Source organism: Pistacia vera, unplaced genomic scaffold, assembly GCF_008641045.1.
Source record: "Pistacia vera cultivar Batoury unplaced genomic scaffold, PisVer_v2 Contig3, whole genome shotgun sequence".
Lineage (NCBI taxonomy): Eukaryota > Viridiplantae > Streptophyta > Magnoliopsida > Sapindales > Anacardiaceae > Pistacia > Pistacia vera.
Genome location: NW_022196112.1, coordinates 100,152 through 120,069, shown reverse-complemented (window position 1 = coordinate 120,069; position 19,918 = coordinate 100,152). Strand labels below are relative to the sequence as shown.

The following is a 19,918-nucleotide window of genomic DNA, read 5'->3' as shown; positions in this document are numbered from 1 at the left end:
ATTAATATTCCTCCCCGTATTATATATATGAATCTCTTAAACCATAAAATAATAGAAAAAGTGCTTAAAATAAATAATCTTATAGTTTCATAAAGTTAATCTCTTAACTGTAATTTGCTTTTTTTCTATTAAAAAAAAAAAAAGTAATTATTAAGAAAGAAACAATTATTTTTTTATTTTCATGTCTCAAATTTACATATTATGAACAAAATTTTCGTAGAATGATCAACCGACGAATCTCTCCGACAAATGCATTTGAGACTAAAGTAATAAAATGTATCTAAAATTCAGAGTGGCTCTTTCTGACAATCTCTAGTGCATCTGATGATCACTTAATTAGGACGTTAACCACATCCAATGAAATTAGTAAAATTAATCAATAAAATATGTATAGCAATGCAACTCAATCCAACAGCACAAACCAAAGGAAAATCCAAGTTAAAAAAGAGTAAACTGACATATTCCCACCCACGGTTTGACGAAATCCTAGTGGGTACCCTTATTTCCATTTATTCTAAATTTCTACCCTTAAAATAATACTATTAGCAATTTTTAGTGAAGGCAACCGTTTAGTCATCGTTCACAGGTCAAGAGTTTGTGTTCATCTCGTTTTTTGGTGAGGTGGTGACTAGCAATCAACGAGTGATGAAAGGTTATGAAGAGAAAGGTTTTGTAGAGGGGAGGATGGGGGTTCGAATGGTGGTAACAATGGTGATTTTGGGAGGAAGAATCACCGGAAAAAGGCGAAAAACGTCAAGAGTGACATCGGCCAACGTGCGCAAAGCACTGATAGGGACGACGATCTGCTAATGTACGCCTCCTCCTGCAAAATGACCAATTTACCGTTTAACCGTTATATCCAACAATTTTCCATCACTTTAAGGGTGGGAATCTAGAATAAATCAAACCCGGGGTACCAACTTAGGATTTCATTAAACCTCGGTGAGAATATTTCATTTACTCGTTAAAAAATAACAATATTTTTCCTGTCTCCGTTTCTTCTCTCGGATACATCATACATGGGCTTACATTAGAATGTTGGCTAAACTGTAGACTGGAAATCGCAGACATATTTCAGAAACGTTGTTCTACTACAAAACAACCTATGAATAATGATCTGGAGTTGCTGAACGGGAATAGAGCAGTAAGGTAATAACCAAAAAAGCAGAAGCTTCAGTGCTAACAACTGCACAATGATAAGTTTGCTCCTTCAGCCTCAGGGTGAGGAATTGCTTGAATCTACAACTAATTAATGCTACTTTGATGTGTCTGTCAATGCTGCTTCTGTTTCACCACCGTGGACCAGCTGGGAAATGGTGAAGACAATTAATAGTTGTAGTCAAATGAAGAACACAAAATATAAATACAACAGAGGAATAATTTGCTCATACCAAGGAGCCAGCTTGCTCATATGCTTCCATAACTTTTGGATTTTCCTCATCCTCATAGCCAACTTGTAATATTCTTGGTCCATTTACAGACCAAAAGGCTCTCCGGCCTGCCTCCTGGGGAGAAAAAAAAGACATGAGGTTTATCATCAAGATAAGATTTCTTGATTTCTCCAAGAAGGTCATACAACAGAAAGCAGACAGGAAGAACAACATAATTCTATTCAGGAAAAAATTATGCTTCTCCCTGGACTCAGCACGAGAGAGTCCTCCTGAGAACACAGCTTCAGTGGCTCACATAAGTAAGCACTAAGCACTACATCCAAAGTAATTATCCACTTTCAAATTTATTGGTTCGATTTGATGATATCGACATAATTATCTGTCATCATTGATTACCCTAAGTCACCATGGAGAGAAAAAAGAGGTAAATTACACATCTTGATATTAAAAATTAACTAAACTGCAAAACATAACCTAAGCCCAGAAAATCTTGACAGTAAAACCAATAACACAGCATGTTTCATTATCCTACATCTACGTAAAAGACTAAGAGATTTAAACCATCAATTATCTGTCATATGATTGATTATCCTTGATCACAGTGAAGAAGGAAATAAATAAAAAATAAATAAAAAGAGAGGTGGACTACACCTCTTGATATCAAATAATAACTAAACAGCTACTAAACAAAAGCTAACCCCGGAAATTTTGAAGGTGAAACAAATGACACAGCATGTTTGGCATAAACGTCCATATATTTCTTTTGCTACTTTTAGCTATATGATCTAATCAACGGATAAAAAAGTTTTTTAAAAAAGGAGGAAAAAGAAGATGAAAATAAATTAAAAAAGAAGTCACTGAACAACCTGCAATGTGAGAAGGTAAATAGATTCCAGTGCTTGAACACGAATTTCAGGATCATCAACTGTTTCACGCTCAATCCTTAGAGCACTTCCAAGCTCAAGTGGCATTTTCGATATGTCTTCTTCGCTATATATCTGGCCAGAAGCAGCCAGATCTCATAAGTTATTGTGTTACATAGAAACAAGAAACAAGGTTGTAAAACATCCAACATTGCAGAATATTGGCAGAAATAATAAACTACTTTCAAATTAAGAACATAGGAATCCAATGATACAATTTTCAGATCAAATCAAAGAATGAAAGTATCTTCTAAGATCACTAATGCAGCTGTAGACTAGCAGCTACATTCTCTGTAAAGTGATAATTGGAATAATACCACCAGATAGCATAATATGTAAGCAGAACATAACCTAACAGCCAATGAGATTCAGTGAAGCAAATATTTCCCACCAAAAAAAAAAGTTGAAGAAAGAGCTTTGGCTGCGTCTGTTTCATTATTTCACCACTATACTATCCTTACTCCAAATATAAATATGTGTTTGTTTCCTTATTTTCAAAATCATATCCTAAAAAGAAATTTTTTAAACCCCCTAAGTTTGTTAATTGACAGAAACACCCCCAACAAATTTTTTTTATAAATTAACAAAAACACCCCCACCCACCCATAGTTACCAGATTCCGGCAACCACTATTGGTAATGGCCGGAATCTGTCACAACGGCGCACTACTAGCTGAAATTGGCCGGTAATGCGTTGATCTGGCTTTTTCCGGCCAGATCCATTTTTCCCAAATTGACGGTCATATCTTTGGCTGTCATTGACGGCCAAATTCGTGGTTTTCAGCCAGATCGGCGAACAATTGGCCAGATCCAGCCGGTCGTGCGCCATAATGTCAGATTCCGACGGTAGTGGCTGGAATCTGGAAACTGTGGGTGGGTGGGAGTGTTTTTATCATTTTAAAAAAAAAAATTATATATTAGGGTGTTTAGTTAAATTAGCAAACTTAGGGGTTTTTTTGTTAATTTTTAAATTCTACCTCGTAATAATCACCCAGCTCTATTTACCACTAATATTTCAAAAATACTACTCAAAATAATAAAACAAACACGCCCTTATAATTTTAACTGCAAGATCAAGAAAATGCTAAAGACATTACTTTGTTGCCAGCAACTGGAAGTAGTAGAGCTGGCCAAAGAAACTCAGAAATCAGAAGCAGATTCTGCAACTGATGCTCAGCTTCAAAACAACAGTTCCGAATCGTTCCAGAAACCTGCAAGCAAAGGACCATCACCTAAAATGTCAAGCCAGATCAGCAATGGGCTAATCACAATTAATTTAGTTGAATCTATCTTGAGCTTTACTACTCAAGCTTAACTAGTGTAAGCCTTTAACTAGATAATTTGTTGAGCAAGGAATCTTCACAAGACATCAAGTAATCAGTCAATCCAGCAATCACCAAAAGTTTACATATCTCTTTTCCTCATGCACTATGCTTTTTAACTTCTGCTACTATAGTCCTATCTTTCATTAAATCTCTCATCACGAGACACTCACACAACTGAATGCAAACATCAAGTATGGTTAATACATTGAAAAGCTTCTCAGAGCCATTCTTATAAAAGAAAATGCTACAGAGGGCAGAAAGTCAGACATTGTCCTAGTAAGGGCCAATAGTTATCAAATTTCACAGCAGCCAAAGAGATTATAAACCCCTACATCACTATGGATGATCTAAGGAACAATGGCTTTGTTCAACAAATTTTATATATTGGCTAAGCATCATAACAAGACAAAGCCTAAATAACAGAACCTAAAGTTGAAAGAAGAACAAGTAGAGACCTACAATTTGTGAACTTCACTTGCTAGGTTTATTTTCTTCCATTATTAAGTTGCTCATCCAATTAAAAAACGTATACATAAGTGAAAATTTTACTAATTAACAGGCCTCTGGAAGAAATTCAATACTTTGCAGTAATCTTTCGTTCATACCCCTTTCTTCCGTAACGGACTAGTTGAATCAAATTGTCTAATAATCTGCTTTAGCAGTCCTCGATTTTGGTCCAATAAAATCTTCCTTCCTGCTTCTTTCTTCGAAATATTTACCAGTATGGAACCAACATGTTCAAATGGATCATCTGGTTCATAAGAGGAAACATAAAATGTTAGACCAAATTGTGGAGAAGTAAAAGATTAATAGAGTTGTAAGTGCAGAGTAAAAACACACACACGAAAAAAAAAAAAAAAAAAAAAGGAATGAACTCATGCTTTTGTAAATTTCGGGAAATAACCTCAAAACGAGGTGCCTATTAACTGCCAGATATTGGGACTCCTACCTGATGAAGCCTATAATTTTATCAAAAATCTCAAAAAAAAAGTTTTGAACATTCCACAGAATTAGAAGGCAGACCGCCATCCAAAGCCAGTCCCATAACCACCTAAATATCTCTAATAGAACAACCATGTAAAGTAGAAACAAATAAGGTGTCATTCACCAACTGGGATACATTTAGGACTCAATTGAGTTATCAGAAACACTAAATTTTTTATAAAAATAACCTTCTCTATTTTTGAGGCTACATACCAGGATAAAATTCAGTATAACAGGAAAGAAGAAAAACCTACCACCAGTTTCACTGGAGGATCTACAGAAAGATCTTACAAGCTTCATAAGATACAATCCTTGAATCCGCTCATTGTCAGTCTACTAACCAGGCAAATTCACACTGTCAATAATTAATGTTTGGCATAAAATACATAATCATTATTCACTATCTTTAGGCATATACGAGATCGTGATTACTTAAAAGATAATGCTGTTTTAAATTGGAAAAAATACAAAAGCATCAGTGATAAACTGACACTTGCATAAAATGAAGGAAAGTACCTGAAGAAAGGAAGAGATGCCATCATCCAACTGTGTGAGATTCACTAAAAGCATAACCAGCAATCGTGTAATACTTGAGTCTGGCTTATATAACAAATCCATAACCGTTTTAATCATACCCATTTGAACCATCTTCACAGCTAATTGAGAATTCTGGGATAGATTTACCAGTGCTTCAGCTGCAGGTTCTGAAACCTCCTGAAATATTAACAAATAATTAATCCAAAATCCTACCCAAGGGATAATGATAACAACAACACAATGCTATGCATCATATTCATGAAACCAAACTCCCAAAACTAAGTTGACCTATATCTGCCATAATTCTGTTCCTTATTCAAGCAGTTCTTTATATGCCAAAATTGCCACAGGCCTAAAATTTTCTATATCCAATAGATGTTATGCCAGCAATGCCTGTTTTCCTTTTGCTCTTATTTTGTTTGGCAAGCTGCTGTAAGTTTTTCATTAGATCTTTAATATTTTTCCCATGAAATTCACCGTTTATCCAAGTTCAATAACAAACACTCTAAATTGATAAAAACGGAGGAGTCTTACTATATGAACAAAAATCTCAATTAAAAAGTGACATATTTGGATAGGCCTGATAAATTTGGATACTCCTTTTCCTGCTTCTAACTTTTTGTCACCAAAAGACTCAAAAAATAGAATCCACCAGAATTTCAAATTCTAATACTGTAAATACAAATAACACTATCAATTTCTTCAAATGAGCTTAGTATTCCACCAAAATCAACAGAATTTCAAATAAATATAAATGAAACAATGATTTCAAAAGTTTAGAGTTTGTTGATGAGAATGAGATTTAGAAGCATCATCCTGTAAATCAATATTTAAGTAACATTAATTTTCACAAAGAGAATACCTTATTTTCACTCAAAAGCCGAGACAGTGGTGGCAACGCCATCTTGGCATACTTGGAAAGGGACTGCAGGCCATCATCAGACCCGGTTAATCCCCGAACAATATCAACAGCTGCCTTCTTCAACTAATTTATTTGCATAAAACAACACATTCATTCCAAAATTTACAAACAAAATCAAGAAACAATTATTGATATCGAATAATCATGAAAATATTAGTAAGCTAATTTCCCAAAAGATCAATAAGATAAGTTCTTTTTCTTTCTACTAGGGACTCAACCCAGCCGTATGAATCTCAATATGATCAGACAAAGAGAATCCAACTCATGAATTTTAACAAATTAAGCAACCACAAAAGCAAACATAAGGCAGAATTAATTCAATTAAAAAGAGAGAATTAACAAATTAATATAAGAATCACCAAAAATTTTAAAAGTGAATCAAAGAACCTTATTTATATAGGGAGGATTTTACACATGAATTCCATTAATTAGACACCAGAACGCAAATTCTACCCTAGCCAATGCCAAAAAAATTCAAAAATTCAAAATTCAAAATTCAAAAAAAAAAAAAAACCCATAAGAAACTAGGGCAAGATCAGTGGAAATAATCAATTTTTTTAAAAAACTATATTACCGCAACGGCACAGAAACCAAACAGAGTGTTAGAGGAGTGAAAGAAACTTACTGGAGGAGATGGAGAAGATAGAAAATCCAGCAACTCTTCCATCTCGGTGGCCATTGCTGCTCCTCCGCCGCTCTCCGCAAATTTTACATGTATTTATAGATCGTCAAAACGACTGCGTGTTGGTTGCTACGTCCAATCAGCTAAACGCAGCGTTTCAATTGTTATGTCCTTACACAATTTTGATAAATGTAGTAATGAAGTAATGAAACGAGGTGAACTAAATCCAAATTTAAAAGTAAAATATTCCCTTATAACTTAAAAAAAAATTTAACTAAACTAGTCAATTATTCACTATAAATTTTCTATAATATTACTCATTTTATACATATGCCAAAAAAAACTCATACAAAATTATGTATAATCCAATTATACTATATAGTGATAATTATTTTCCTTGTTTGGTTTTAATTCTAAACCAAATAAGAATATTATTAATTAGGATTCCTAATAGCATTAATATATATTAAACATATTAATCAACTAATTAGGAATTTTATTTTTAATTAATATTAAATATAAACATTTAATCTTAATTAGGGTAATTTAATTAATATAATTAATACTAATATATTTAATACATATATTAACTATTAATTTGGTAATTTATTTATTACACAATAAATGCACATAGGCGTCAACCTATGTAGAATTACCAAATCACTCTTGTCTTTGTGAAAAGATCAAAATACATTTTAACCCTTCTTTGATTAAATACACATTTTGCAATCAAACTCTTCTATATGTGTGACCCGTAGGCTCCTTATCATGTTGGTAGTGAGTAATATCGCGATTAACCACCAATTAATCGTCTCATTATTTATAGACCAAGATTGATATCTACCAAGACGTTATAGCCACCCAACAGGTAGAGATCAGCGAACAGTTGACACTTGTCAACAATATGTTACCATGCAATCCAACCATTTCATCATACATTATCTCATCAAGGCTGAGGTACAAAAATAATGTCATCCTCTGATCATCTTGATATAGTTGGTGTTTGGTTATCGAACTAATAATCAGAATTAAATTGGATTTGAGTGACAACTCAATTCCATTGTGGCCACAGATTTATGGTCGTTGTCATATAATCAAACTACACAAGGAGATAACTTCTCTTGTTACTAAGAGTGATGAATCTTTTGTTGATCCATCATAACCATGATATATGTCATGATGTAGCCAATCAATATCATAATGATAACCCTAAAAAGAATTATGCTAGGCTAGTGTCAAACCACACCACTACGTACACATGACACTCCGATGATCTTAAGTCTTAGGATCACATGCACCACCATCCATAAGAGGATTTGTTCCATAGATATTGGGTTTACCTTCTGCATGGAGTTCTCTGGTGGGTCAATCTAGTGAACTTGCATCTAGCAAGCACCCACGCGTTGCACCAAGTTGTCACCTAACAACTTTGACATGTGAGACCTATCACTACCTTTCAGTAGAGTCGTTCAACATTGTGGTAACCTTACCGCATTATCTGTGCCGTAGGTCAAAATAATATTGGGCTATGGACGTTTCTAGAACGACCACTATATGTGCTTATAGGAATCTCACAATCAAGACTTAAAACGGTTGATTCCCTCGTCGTGGTTCTACCATCCTATGGATATATATTATCACATACATGATATACAAATTACATAATATAAATATTGCCTATATTAATATATAAACATGATACATTAGAGTCAATTATAATAAATTGATTGGCTCTAGGTCACCTACTCTAACAGGTGTATCAACTTCGAAGAAAACATGACAATAGCCGACCTATTGAACAACAAGTAACTAAACAACGAGACTAGTAACATAACCAGATGATTCGCCATTTTAGGTACAGAGAGTGAAAAAGAAAGAGATGGTAATGTATAATGTGAGAGCTTTATTGAGCTTGAGTGCTAAAGTGATGTGTAGTGCGCACTAGCTAAGGCCAATAATTCGTTGGAGGTTTTTTTTTTTTAAGTGTGTCATGTGAAAACCTAGTATATACTAGTAGCAGGTTGGGAGTGCGAGAGTTGCTATTGCTAAATGGCAAGTCATGATCGTTTGGGCCAACGAGGGTTCAAATTTTAAATTGAGAGAAATGATAATGATGGTGGTTAATAATTAATCCCCTACCCTAGAATTTGATTCGAGCCATGACCAGAGCCGATACTAGAATCAATCGACAGATATAAGAGAGTAAAAATCAAATCATCGATCGATTTGAAGAATGGAAGAAGAAGACAAATCGAATTAAGGGAGCAAAGATGAATATCGGGAAGGGAAATGTTATTGACGAGAAAGGGCATGACTAGGGTTAGGTTTCTTGAGAATGAAATTGTAGTAGAAAAAGGGTGAAAGCCGAGAGGAATACGAAGAACAAATGAAATCAATAAGATAAGAAAAGGTGGATGGGGAGATTCTGAAAAAAGAGATGTGACTGTTAGACTGTGAGATCCGAGAGGAAGATGAAGAACAAATGAAATTGAATTCCTAATTTATATGAAACATAAACTTACAAAATAAACCCCAATTTTTGCAAAACTTACATTTTCCCCTAGTTCTCAGTTTCGGTTTTTTAAGTGGTGGAACTGTACCGAAACTGCATAGTACTAGTTTCACCAAATATGGAACTAGAATTGACCCTATGAGGGGTCAATTTCGAGTAGGAACTGGAATTGACACCTTGGGTACCCGTCGGTTTTGGTTCTACCCTACAAATTTGCATAGCCTTATTGGGTATTAAAGTCAAGGTTAGGTATACTTGGCCCCGACCACAAAAAATAAACACTAGATAATTTCCCAGATACATAGAGTAATACAATACACTAGGATTGAATTCAAGGATAGTGGTCTCAACCTTTAACCCCGGTTTTTATCATCCCTAAAAGTGGCTATTAAACCACGAGATTAAGTCTTGGAGGCATTTCTTGCTAATGACTTGTGTCAACCAATTTTTGAATACTTAATATTAATTAAATAAAGTTTAGTGTAATGTTACTCTTTTCTAAAAATGTTTGAAAATTTTTATTTTAAATGATGTGTTGTTCCATGTGGTATTGATATATCAATTACTAAGCTTGTGTTTGTTTTAGTATTTTGGATAGTATTTTTGATATTTTTAGAGTTAGGTGGGAATAACGAGGTAGGATTTAAAAATTAACAAAAACACCCCCTAGGTTGGTTAAATAACTGAACACCCCAGTAATAAAAACACTAAAAATTATAAAAATACCCCCACCCACCCATTAAATTCTGGCAGCCAGCCACCACCGTTGGAGGGTGGTCGGAGTCGCCATATCGGCGCATGACCAACTAGATCTGACCGGTCGTGCAACGAGATAGCCTTTTCTAGTCAGATCCACCATGGCCAGATCTGGCTGTTGATGACCATATCTTGGCCATCATTGACGACCAGCTACGGCCAAAGATCTGGCCTTTCTGTGGTCGTTAATGGCCAAATCTTTGGCTGTGGATCTGGCCAGCCAGATCCACAGTAGATCTGGCCGAAAAATGATAGATCAGCGCATTACCAGCCAGATCTAGCTGATAGTGCGCCATTATACCAGATTCTAACCACCTTCTAGCGGTGGTGACCAGAATTTGGCAAATGTGGGTGGGTGGGGGTGTTTTTGTCAATTTCTAAACTTTTTTTTTCTGGCGGTGTTTAGTTAAATTAATAAATTTAAGGGGTTTAAAATGTAGTTGAAGAAAATATAATAGTATTTTCAGAATAGGAAAACAAACTGGTATTTTGGAAATAGTATGAATAGAATAGTTAAAAATATTTAAACAAACATACCCTAATGGCTATATTTGTTTCCCTATTCAAAATATTATCCTATCCAATCCTATCAAAATACATATTTGTTCAATATTCTCAAAATCCAATCTTATTCTATCCAACTCAAAATATTTAGATTTTTTTAATCCCTTAGGTTTTGTTAATTTAACTAAACACCCCAATAATAAAAGTTTATAAATTAACAAAAACACCCAACCCACCCACACATTCCTAACAACAGGTCACCACTACCGGAAGGTGGTCAGAATCTATCAAAATGGTGCACGACCGACTGGATGTGGCCGGTTGTACATCAATCTGGCCTTTTTTGAACCAAAAAATGCTAGATCTACATCCAAAGATCTAGCCGTTGACGACTAGATTTGGCCACATGTGGTCATCAACCGTGGCCATATCTTGGTTATTGTTGACGGCTAAACAATGGTCAAGATATGGTCATCATCAACAACCAGATCCATGGCGAATCTGGCTAGAAAATGGCAAATCTACATCAAAGATCTAGCCGTTGACGGCTAGATTTGGCCACATGTGGTCATCAACCACGGCCATATCTTGGTTATTGTTGACGGCTAAACAACTGTCAAGATATGGTCATCATCAACAGCCAGATCTATGGCGAATTTGGCTAGAAAATGCCAGATCAACGCACTACCGACCAAATCAACGCACTACTGGTCAGATCCAGCCGGTCGTGCACCATTCTGGCGACTTTCGGCCACCATCCTATGGTGGTGACCTGCTACCGACATTTAATGGGTGGGTGGGGGTGCTTTTTTTTAATTTTAAAACTTTTATTGTAGGGGGTGTTTAGCTAAATTATCAAATGTAGGGGATTAAAAAAGAATCTAAATATTTTCAGAAAATGTTTTCCAAAAATTTACCTAACATATTTTCAAATTCAAATCCTATTCTCATAATAACAACCCAACTTAACTTTTTCAAAAGTACTATTCTAAATACTCTACCAAACACAATCAATAGTATCATATTCCAAATTGGATGGAATTTTAAGTTGCCTATATAAGACAACTTAAAAGTAGGTTTAATAAGAGAATTCATTCAATCAAAAATTGAGAGAATTTTTTAGAGAGAAAGACCCTAGAAATTGGGATTTCCTTTGATTAATTTGCAAGGCTCTCTGTGTGGTTACTGAAATGTGATTCTGCCCTTGAATCGAGTTGCTAAGAATCAAAGAGAAGGAGCCTCCAAACGAAAGTAAGTAATTCACTACCTTGTATGTGAATTAACATGTAAAATAATTAAATCAATGCCTGAATCATGGGATTAAGGTTTAATAAAAAATTTAAAAGACTATTCTGTTGCATATTTTGATCAAATTATACCTTACAACACCTATGTTCCGATGAAGGGAAAGTGAGATGGATTTCAAGAGGTGGTAACATGTCCATTCTTGATTTGTGGCCGAATTAGAAAAGTGTGGAGTTTATGGAGTTGCTTTTGGGTAACAACTTGAAATGGCAGCGAATGAGAGTGGATTTACAAAGTAGTAACAAGCTTTTGAATTTAGGGATCCATTGTATTGTACATTTGTAATTTTTGTAAACACTTAGGGGTATTAATGTGCAAATTTAATGCTCGCAAGCCACAAATCACTAATAGCTAGTGATAAGTATACTCCCAAGGTCAATCTCTCATAGAATTGCAATGGTCAAAATTCTGTATTTATTTTCTTTAACAACCAAACTAAACAATTAATTAAATCCTAAACACTCTGACCAAAAGATTGATTAGATTAATCTAAAATAAAATTGTAAATTAATTAAATTAACAAATGCAATATGCAAATTAAATCTATGAGAGCGATAGTGGGGATTTAGCTAACTTCTCAATCATGTATTGGAATATTTGGCAAATAAAACAATTAAATCCTAAGTTCAGATTGTTGATCTTTCCACTAAGCCATAGAGAATTCCAATGATCATGTTTAGTCTCCGTTTATAATTAACTAATTAACTTCTATGATCAAGTTGTTAACTAATTAATCGTAATTAATTTGCACAAGGAAATCACACAACAATCCAAATCAAAACACTAATCATGTATTCAATTTGAACTCTTGTTTAATGGAACTTAATTAAGACAAGATGATCACTAGAACCCTAATTCTCAATTTTAATTATAAAAAGTAGTCAGCTAGTTAACAAATTATAATTAAGATCATGAAGTACAATTAAACAAGAAACAATCTAAAACTTTCAAAAAACAAATCACCAAATACCCAATATAATCATGATAGTCAAACTAAACACCCACAATATTTTTAATTGCTCATAATTAAACTCAAACCAATGAATTATGAATGAAGAACTAATCATATTGGAAATTAAGATAAAATTGAAAATAAGTTACCTAGGAATCGAAGTAGAGTGATCCTCTTCCTTCTCTCCGTGGTTGAAAACTCACAATTTTTTCACACTAAGAACACACTCTAAAAAATGTAAAGACATCCAAAAAAAAATCCACACACGTCCCCTCTTGTGTTAAAAGTATGTATTTATAGCCTAGGGTTTTCTAAGAGTATGATTAGGAATAAAACAAAAGGAAAAATCAGGTAAAGACTAACAAAATATGCGCACTTAAGGGTTTTGGATGCTTGCTGCAGCGACAAAAATTGTCCTGCAGCAATCGCTTAATTGGCTTCACGTTTGACTTCTCAAAACACGCTCGCTGCGACAACAAAAATGGTTGCTGCAATAATCGTTCTTTTTCTCCAACGAGCCCGATATCTTTAAAATTAGACAAAGTCATCAACATCAGAATTGTAGATCATTGAATCAGATTTCTAATGCCACAAGAATCATCCAATTTCGAGGTCCAAAGCTCAAGTTATGGTCAAAATACTAAAGCATGTACACGATTGAAGAAATTTCCAAGATTCAAATTTCATCTTCAACACACCACGTATCAACTCCAATTCTCGACTCGTTTTGCATGATTTCTTCCAAATGCATTTCAAAAGCCCCTGTACCTAAAAAATGGTAAAAACCACCTCAAAGTAACATATTCTCGGTAAAACACACAAATGAAAGCCAAAAACATAACAAAATACTAAGGCAAATATTGGTTTATCAGGTATATCTATAAATTTATGTAAATAGTACGGGTATATTTATTATTTTTCTAAATAGTAAGGGTGTATTTGTAATTTGATGGAACATGGTCGAGTACCCAGAATGGACCGGTTCCGGTTCCAAGGGTTTGGGCTAGGTTCCCAAACCCTAAACCCCTAAATTACCCAGTATAGGCCAAAAAAAAAAAAAAAAAAAAGGATTTTGTTGGACCTAACTTTTGCCCTCTTCGCATTCAACTGCTTACAAATTTTAAGATTCAATGTTTTAATTACCATTTATTTTCCAGTTCTCCAGTACAACCTCACACAATTATAAGATTGGCTTATATAAAATATTATTAACCTTTGATTTTCTTTCAACTCTTCTATTATAAAGCACTCGCATGTCAATGTATATGTTTTGTATTTTTCTTCTTCATTCCAAAAAGTTTATCAACAATTTCCATGCCTTGATGGTAGTATCATTCATTCTCCTTTTTAAAAGAAAAGCAAGAAAAGAATACAAACAAAATAATAATAATAATAATAAAGAGAAAGAACGATTCAATTTTCTCTTATGATTCAATATAGAGTTTATCAATAAAACAACCATTGTATTTTATAATTTCAAATTATTATTTTTCTCTAATAATTAAATTCTTCACCTATTCAAAATATAAGTTTTAATTGGTGCCTCAAGTTTGATTTTATGGTCAGTTTTTTCTACTTTTAATCTTTAATTTTTAACATATCGATTATTTCTTTTTATTTGCTCCCACTGAAACAAATTGTTGGCTCCGTGACTCCGTCACTACAAGGAGGTGGTGATACTGTTAATAGTAAGTTGCTAGGCTGTAATCTGTAAACTCCATAAGGTTAAATCCATAATCTACCCAGAAAGAGGCTTGCTGCTTTTTTTAATAGGGAACCGATGGTAATATGCTTAAAGAATTTACTAAGTTGTCTCATTAATATTATTTTTATTAGAGAAAATCAACCTCCAAGCATGGTTTTAAAACCCGGACTGGCCTGGCCAGTTTAACCGGTTGAACTAGGACCCGGGCCTCCTCCGAGTCGGGTCACACTTTCAACTGTTTCAAGTTTGAAATCTTGTAAACACACCCCTAATTAATACAAATCAGTCCCTAAAGGTTTGAAATCTAACAAACACACCCTCTGGCCAAATGCAAATCAACGATGAACCCCCATTTTCCAGAGACCTTCCACCTTCCCTTGTTGTCGAAACACCTTCTGACTTTCTCCAGTGCCGTGACACTTCATCTCCCGCAGCCGCCGTGCGATGTTTCGTCGTCCAATAACTTTTCTTCCATTTCTCGACATCAATCGACCTTCTCTGGCATCGAGAGGCCTCCTCAGCCACCGATCTACCTTCTCCCAAGTCCCTTGCCATCGTTCATAAAGAACCATAGTCATCTCACCAAAAAAGTCACCATGACCTTTGACTTCCACTACCGATCTGCCATTTTCCGGCGATGCCTCAACTTGCCAACTGCTTATTCGTCCACCCCATCACTCGATCTACCCTCCCTGGTGTGTTGCCACCGCTCTCCCAGTCGATCGCTAATAAGAGTGTAATTTATATATTTTTATTCTTTCCATATTATGTTTTTTGTTATGTTTTATGCCTAGTTGAGTTGATTAGATTTTATTTTGTAAGTTTGGCATATTTGGATAGACTTTATGAAATAATTGAGAAAAGATTAGGAAATTCCAGATTTCCTGTTATTTGGACCAATGCTGCGTTTTTCAGGTTTTTCATGGAGTCAGATTTCTCGATTACAAAAGTGTTCTTAAAAAAAAAATAAAGTAGACAAATCAAGCTTTCTAGGAAGGTATTATGGGCAAGAATCCGAGTTCGTTTGGGCCCTCATTAGTTGTTACAAAACCGAAATTGAAATCCCACTCGCAGAAGGATTCCTGGCTGAATTTTGAGTCTTCGAATGGGCCTAACTGGAGTTTCAGATATCGAAAGCAGGTGATTCAAAAGCTCAGATTCATTTACACATCCGGGACTACAATTTTTATGAAGTGACCAAGCCCAGAAAAGTTCTTTTACATTGCAAGAATCCTAGTGCAAACTGGAGACGAATTCTATTTTCCATATCTGATAAGATTTTGACAATTTTGGAAGTCTATCTTTTAGGAAAGATCTAGGAAAGCAATTTCCATGATTCATGGGGTAGAATTAAGGAAACTACATGTTATTTATTGATGAGTTGTTAGGTTAAACAGGAGAGGGGAAGAACAGCAGTAGAGTTTAGTTTTTAGTTTTTTTACTTTTGACGTCAAGATGTGCGGTTGATCTTTCTTCTTCAGTTCAAGGGGATTTTGAAGCCTAAATTCATGTCATTCGTGTAACTTAACTTCAATAATATTGTTCTCAATCTCGTTTTTATTGGAATTGTCTATGTTATTCTGTTTTTATGAATTGTGTTTGAGTGATTTAGTAATGGCCTGCTGAATTGTTTAATCGGAATTTCATCTGTTAGAATTAGGGATGATGATACGTAATTGTCCTCTTCCTATTCAGTAAGTAACACATGATGATAGGTGATTATGGACAAGTTTTCAATCTGTCATCCTGAATAACATAACCTATGTTAAATAATCCGATCTTGCGTAATTGTTGCTTGGATTGATCTGTTTTCCTAATTCTTAAGGCTGCCATTGAATTAAACTTAGAGAGCTTATTCTAGGTTGTTCAAGGGTTAGGATCTACTTGAATAGCTTATTTCAGTGGTGACAATTAAGGGGAAATTTGGGTAACAGAGCTTGTTGTTTCCTAGGGTCTGTAGTTCCATAATAACGAGATAGAATAATGTTACGGTTAGTTCATGTCCAATGCATGTTTAGGTGGATCTTGAACCGAGAACTGGGTGTTTTTAACCTGATATTTTCTACCATTGGAGATTTATTTGTTTCACTTTAGTTTGCATTGATTACAACCCCTTTCATTACTGTTCTCATGTTTAATGTTTAGGGTTTTATTTTATTTTGTTTTCATTGTTTTAGAATATAGAATTTAAGCGAAGCATTCCCTGTGGATCGACCCTTGCTCACCCTATATACAATTTAGTAGTTAAGTTAGTAAGGTTAATTAATTTAGTACATTCGGCACGCAATCAAATTTTGGTGTTGTTGCCAGGGAATGTTCTTTGTCGATTATTTTTTATGTTCTATGTTCTTGTGTTATTTCATTTAATTAGTGTTTAGTTGTGTTTTTTTATTTTTTTAATTGTTCAACTGTGATTTTTTTTTTTTAGGTTTTTGAAAAAGAAAAAAAAATTGTGAACAGTAGTACTGTTCCTAATGAACAGTAGTACTATTCATAAGAGAAATTTTGGTTGAATTAGGAGTGCTGTGAGTACCTGTCTCGAAGAAAACAAAATTCGGAGAAAGACTAGAACTCTAGCCCCACCTCTTGTCCTCAAATTCGATCTTTTAATCGGGTTTTTGGCCAATTTTAGTTTCTATCAAGAAAAAAATTTATTTTTTATTATTAGTTTTTATTTATTCAGGCTTAATTTGCTGATTTTAGTGGTTTATGACTCGGTCCAATTCTACAAGAGAGTTGGAATTTGATCCAGAAATCGAAAGCAATTTTGAAAGTTGCAAAAAGAGGCACGTCAAGCAAGTTCTTCATCTCCTGGTCTCAATATAGCCTTTGGTTCAGCATCCCACAGTTCATCTAGTGATCCAGATTCAGAAATAGAAGAAGAGATGGCCGCTGACAGAACATTAAAGAAGTTGGCTGCTTCTGATTTTAATCAGCAGCCTTTGCATATTCAATACCCTACTTTAGATGCTGCTTTTGAACTTAAGTCTGGTCTAACTCACTTATTGCCTGTATTTCGTGGTCGTGCAGGTGAAGATCCAAATAAACATCTTAAAGAGTTCCACGTAGCTTGTTCAAGCATGAAACCAACAGGGGTGACAGAGGAGCAGATTAAGTTGCGAGATTTTCCCTTTTCATTGGGGGATGATGCAAAGGATTGGCTCTATTATCTACCATTGGGGACAGTCGCAACATGGAACGAGATGAAAAGGCTGTTTTTAGAAAGATATTTCCCAACCTCCAGAGCTGCCACCATCAGGAAAGAGATATGTGGTATAAGGCAATATAATGGGGAGACAATGTATGAATATTGGGAGCGATTCAAGAAGCTATGTGCAAGCTGTCCTGACCACCAAATAAGTGATCAGTTGTTAATTTAGTATCTCTATGAAGGATTGCTGCCTATGGAAAGAAATATGATAGATGCAGTAAGTGGAAGTGCGTTGGTGGATAAAACTCTTGAAGCTGCCAAACAGTTAATCTCAAACACGGCTGCCAATTCCCAACAGTTTGGTACAAGACATGATGCACCACCCAAAAGGGTGAATAAGGTAAGCACATCTTCCATTGAAAAACAACTATCTGATCTTACCTCTCTTGTTAGACAGTTGGCTGTAGGGAATGCACAACAGGTAAAAGCTTGTGGGATATGTTCGACAATGGGACACCAAACGGACATGTGCCCAACACTTTAAGAGGAAGGGGCTGAGCAGGTTAATGCAGTAGGAAACTTTCCTGGACCACCGAGGCAGTATTATCCTTACTCCAACACGTACAATCCAGGTTGGAGGGATCATCCGAATTTCAGTTATGGAGGAAATAGACAAGTAGGAGGTAGACAGAATTTCTTCCAGAATAGACAACAATAAGGGTTTCAACCGAAGCAACCTGCCTCACAGAATTCAAACTCATCCCGGGAAGATATAGTTAAGTCCCTTGCTTTGAATACCAAATAGTTTCAACAAGAAACAAGATCTAGTATTCAAAGTTTGGAGAATTAGATGGGTCAAATGGCAACTACTATAAGTCGTTTAGAGACTCAAGTTGGAGGGAAGTTACCTTCTCAAATAGTGGTAAACCTAAAGGAAAATGTGAATGCAGTGATGCTAAGAAGTGGCAAGAAAATGGAAGAACCGAAGCTGAACATTCCAAGTGTAGCAAAGTAGAAATTGAAGATGAAATTGAGAAAGAAGAGGCTACAACTGAATCAAAGGTAATTCCTAACCCTTCAATTCAACTTCAATCTAATACTTTACCTTTTCCTAGCAGATTCGTGAAGTCAAAGAAAGAAGAGAAGGATAAAGAAATATTGGAGATGTTTCGCAAGGTGGAAGTGAATATACCTTTGTTGGACGCAATTAAGCAAGTGCCGAGGTATACGAAATTTCTTAAGGAGCTATGCACCAATAAGCGGAAGTTGAACGGTGATGAAAAGATAATAATGGGAGAAAATGTGTCAACAGCTTTCCAAAGAAAACTTCCTCCTAAGTGCAAGGATCCAGGTATGTTTACAATTCCTTGTAAGATAGGTAACACTAGAATTGAGAGAGCTATGTTAGATTTAGGAGGTTTGATTAATGTTATGCCACGATCTATTTATGCTTCCTAGGTCTTGTGAAAGATACTAGTGTTATTATCCAATTGGCTGATCGCACTAACGCATTCCCTGAAGGGGTAGTTGAAGATGTTCTTGTGCAGGTCAATGAGTTAGTGTTTCTTGTTGATTTCTACATTTTGGATATGGATGATTCTTCTTCTCCTGACCCTGCACCTATCTTACTGGGAAGACCATTCCTAAATATAGCTCGAACAAAAATAGATGTTCATGATGGTACCCTCACGATGGAATTTGATCGTGAAGTAATTCGTTTTAATATTTTTGATGCCATGAAATATCCAACTAATGTTCAGTCTATTTTTGCTATTGATGTTGTTGATTTTGTTGATTCCATAGTATAAAAGATCTTTGAGTTAAATAATGCAGATGAGTTAGAGGTTGCCCTTCTCAAACATGTGGAATCAGAGGAGAAAGGAGAGATAGAGCTCAATGAAGAATTGAAAGAGACAGTGGCAGCTTTACGTTCTTTAAAACTGATTCCAGAAAGGTATGGAGTTTCTTTTATAAAGCTGACTGATTCTCACCAAAAATTATTGCCTTCTAATTTGCAGGCCCCTACACTAGAGTTGAAGCCATTACTGGGCCATTTGAAGTATGTGTACTTGGGAGAGAATGAGACACTACCGGTAATTGTGTCGATGACGTTAACACCCAATTAAGAAGAGAAACTGGTTCGAATGTTGCGGGAACATAAGGAAGCGATTGGCTGGACCATAGCTGACATTAAGGGGATTAGTCCTTCCATATGCATGCATTGGATTTTGCTTGAAGAAGGTGCCAAACCGACACGGGAAGCGCAACGCAGATTAAATACCCCAATGATGGATGTGGTGAATAAAGAAGTCCTAAAGCTTTTAGATGTT

At 35.2% G+C, this 19,918-nt stretch overlaps 2 protein-coding genes across 3 annotated transcripts; one reads left to right on the top strand and one right to left on the bottom strand.

Annotated features, from left to right (window-relative positions):
* Positions 1 to 898: 898 nt before the first annotated feature.
* Positions 899 to 6,810, bottom strand: LOC116135405 (protein HGH1 homolog). Of its 2 annotated transcripts, none has more exons than XM_031421111.1 (9): positions 6,707 to 6,810; positions 6,022 to 6,144; positions 5,139 to 5,336; positions 4,877 to 4,955; positions 4,244 to 4,389; positions 3,411 to 3,524; positions 2,258 to 2,389; positions 1,392 to 1,505; positions 899 to 1,306 (listed from the first exon to the last, which is right to left on the bottom strand). In XM_031421111.1, exons 1-9 carry the CDS (start codon positions 6,758 to 6,760, stop codon positions 1,256 to 1,258), a joined length of 1,011 nt encoding a protein of 336 aa, XP_031276971.1. In that variant the 5' UTR covers positions 6,761 to 6,810; the 3' UTR covers positions 899 to 1,255. The 2 variants fall into 2 exon arrangements, with proteins under 2 accessions (XP_031276971.1, XP_031276972.1); XM_031421112.1 differs by having other exon boundaries at positions 6,022 to 6,084; positions 6,707 to 6,775.
* Positions 6,811 to 18,438: 11,628 nt separating this feature from the next.
* Positions 18,439 to 19,714, top strand: LOC116135413. Its single transcript, XM_031421120.1, has 4 exons — positions 18,439 to 18,599; positions 18,707 to 18,939; positions 19,047 to 19,297; positions 19,400 to 19,714. Exons 1-4 carry the CDS (start codon positions 18,439 to 18,441, stop codon positions 19,712 to 19,714), a joined length of 960 nt encoding a protein of 319 aa, XP_031276980.1.
* Positions 19,715 to 19,918: the final 204 nt, after the last annotated feature.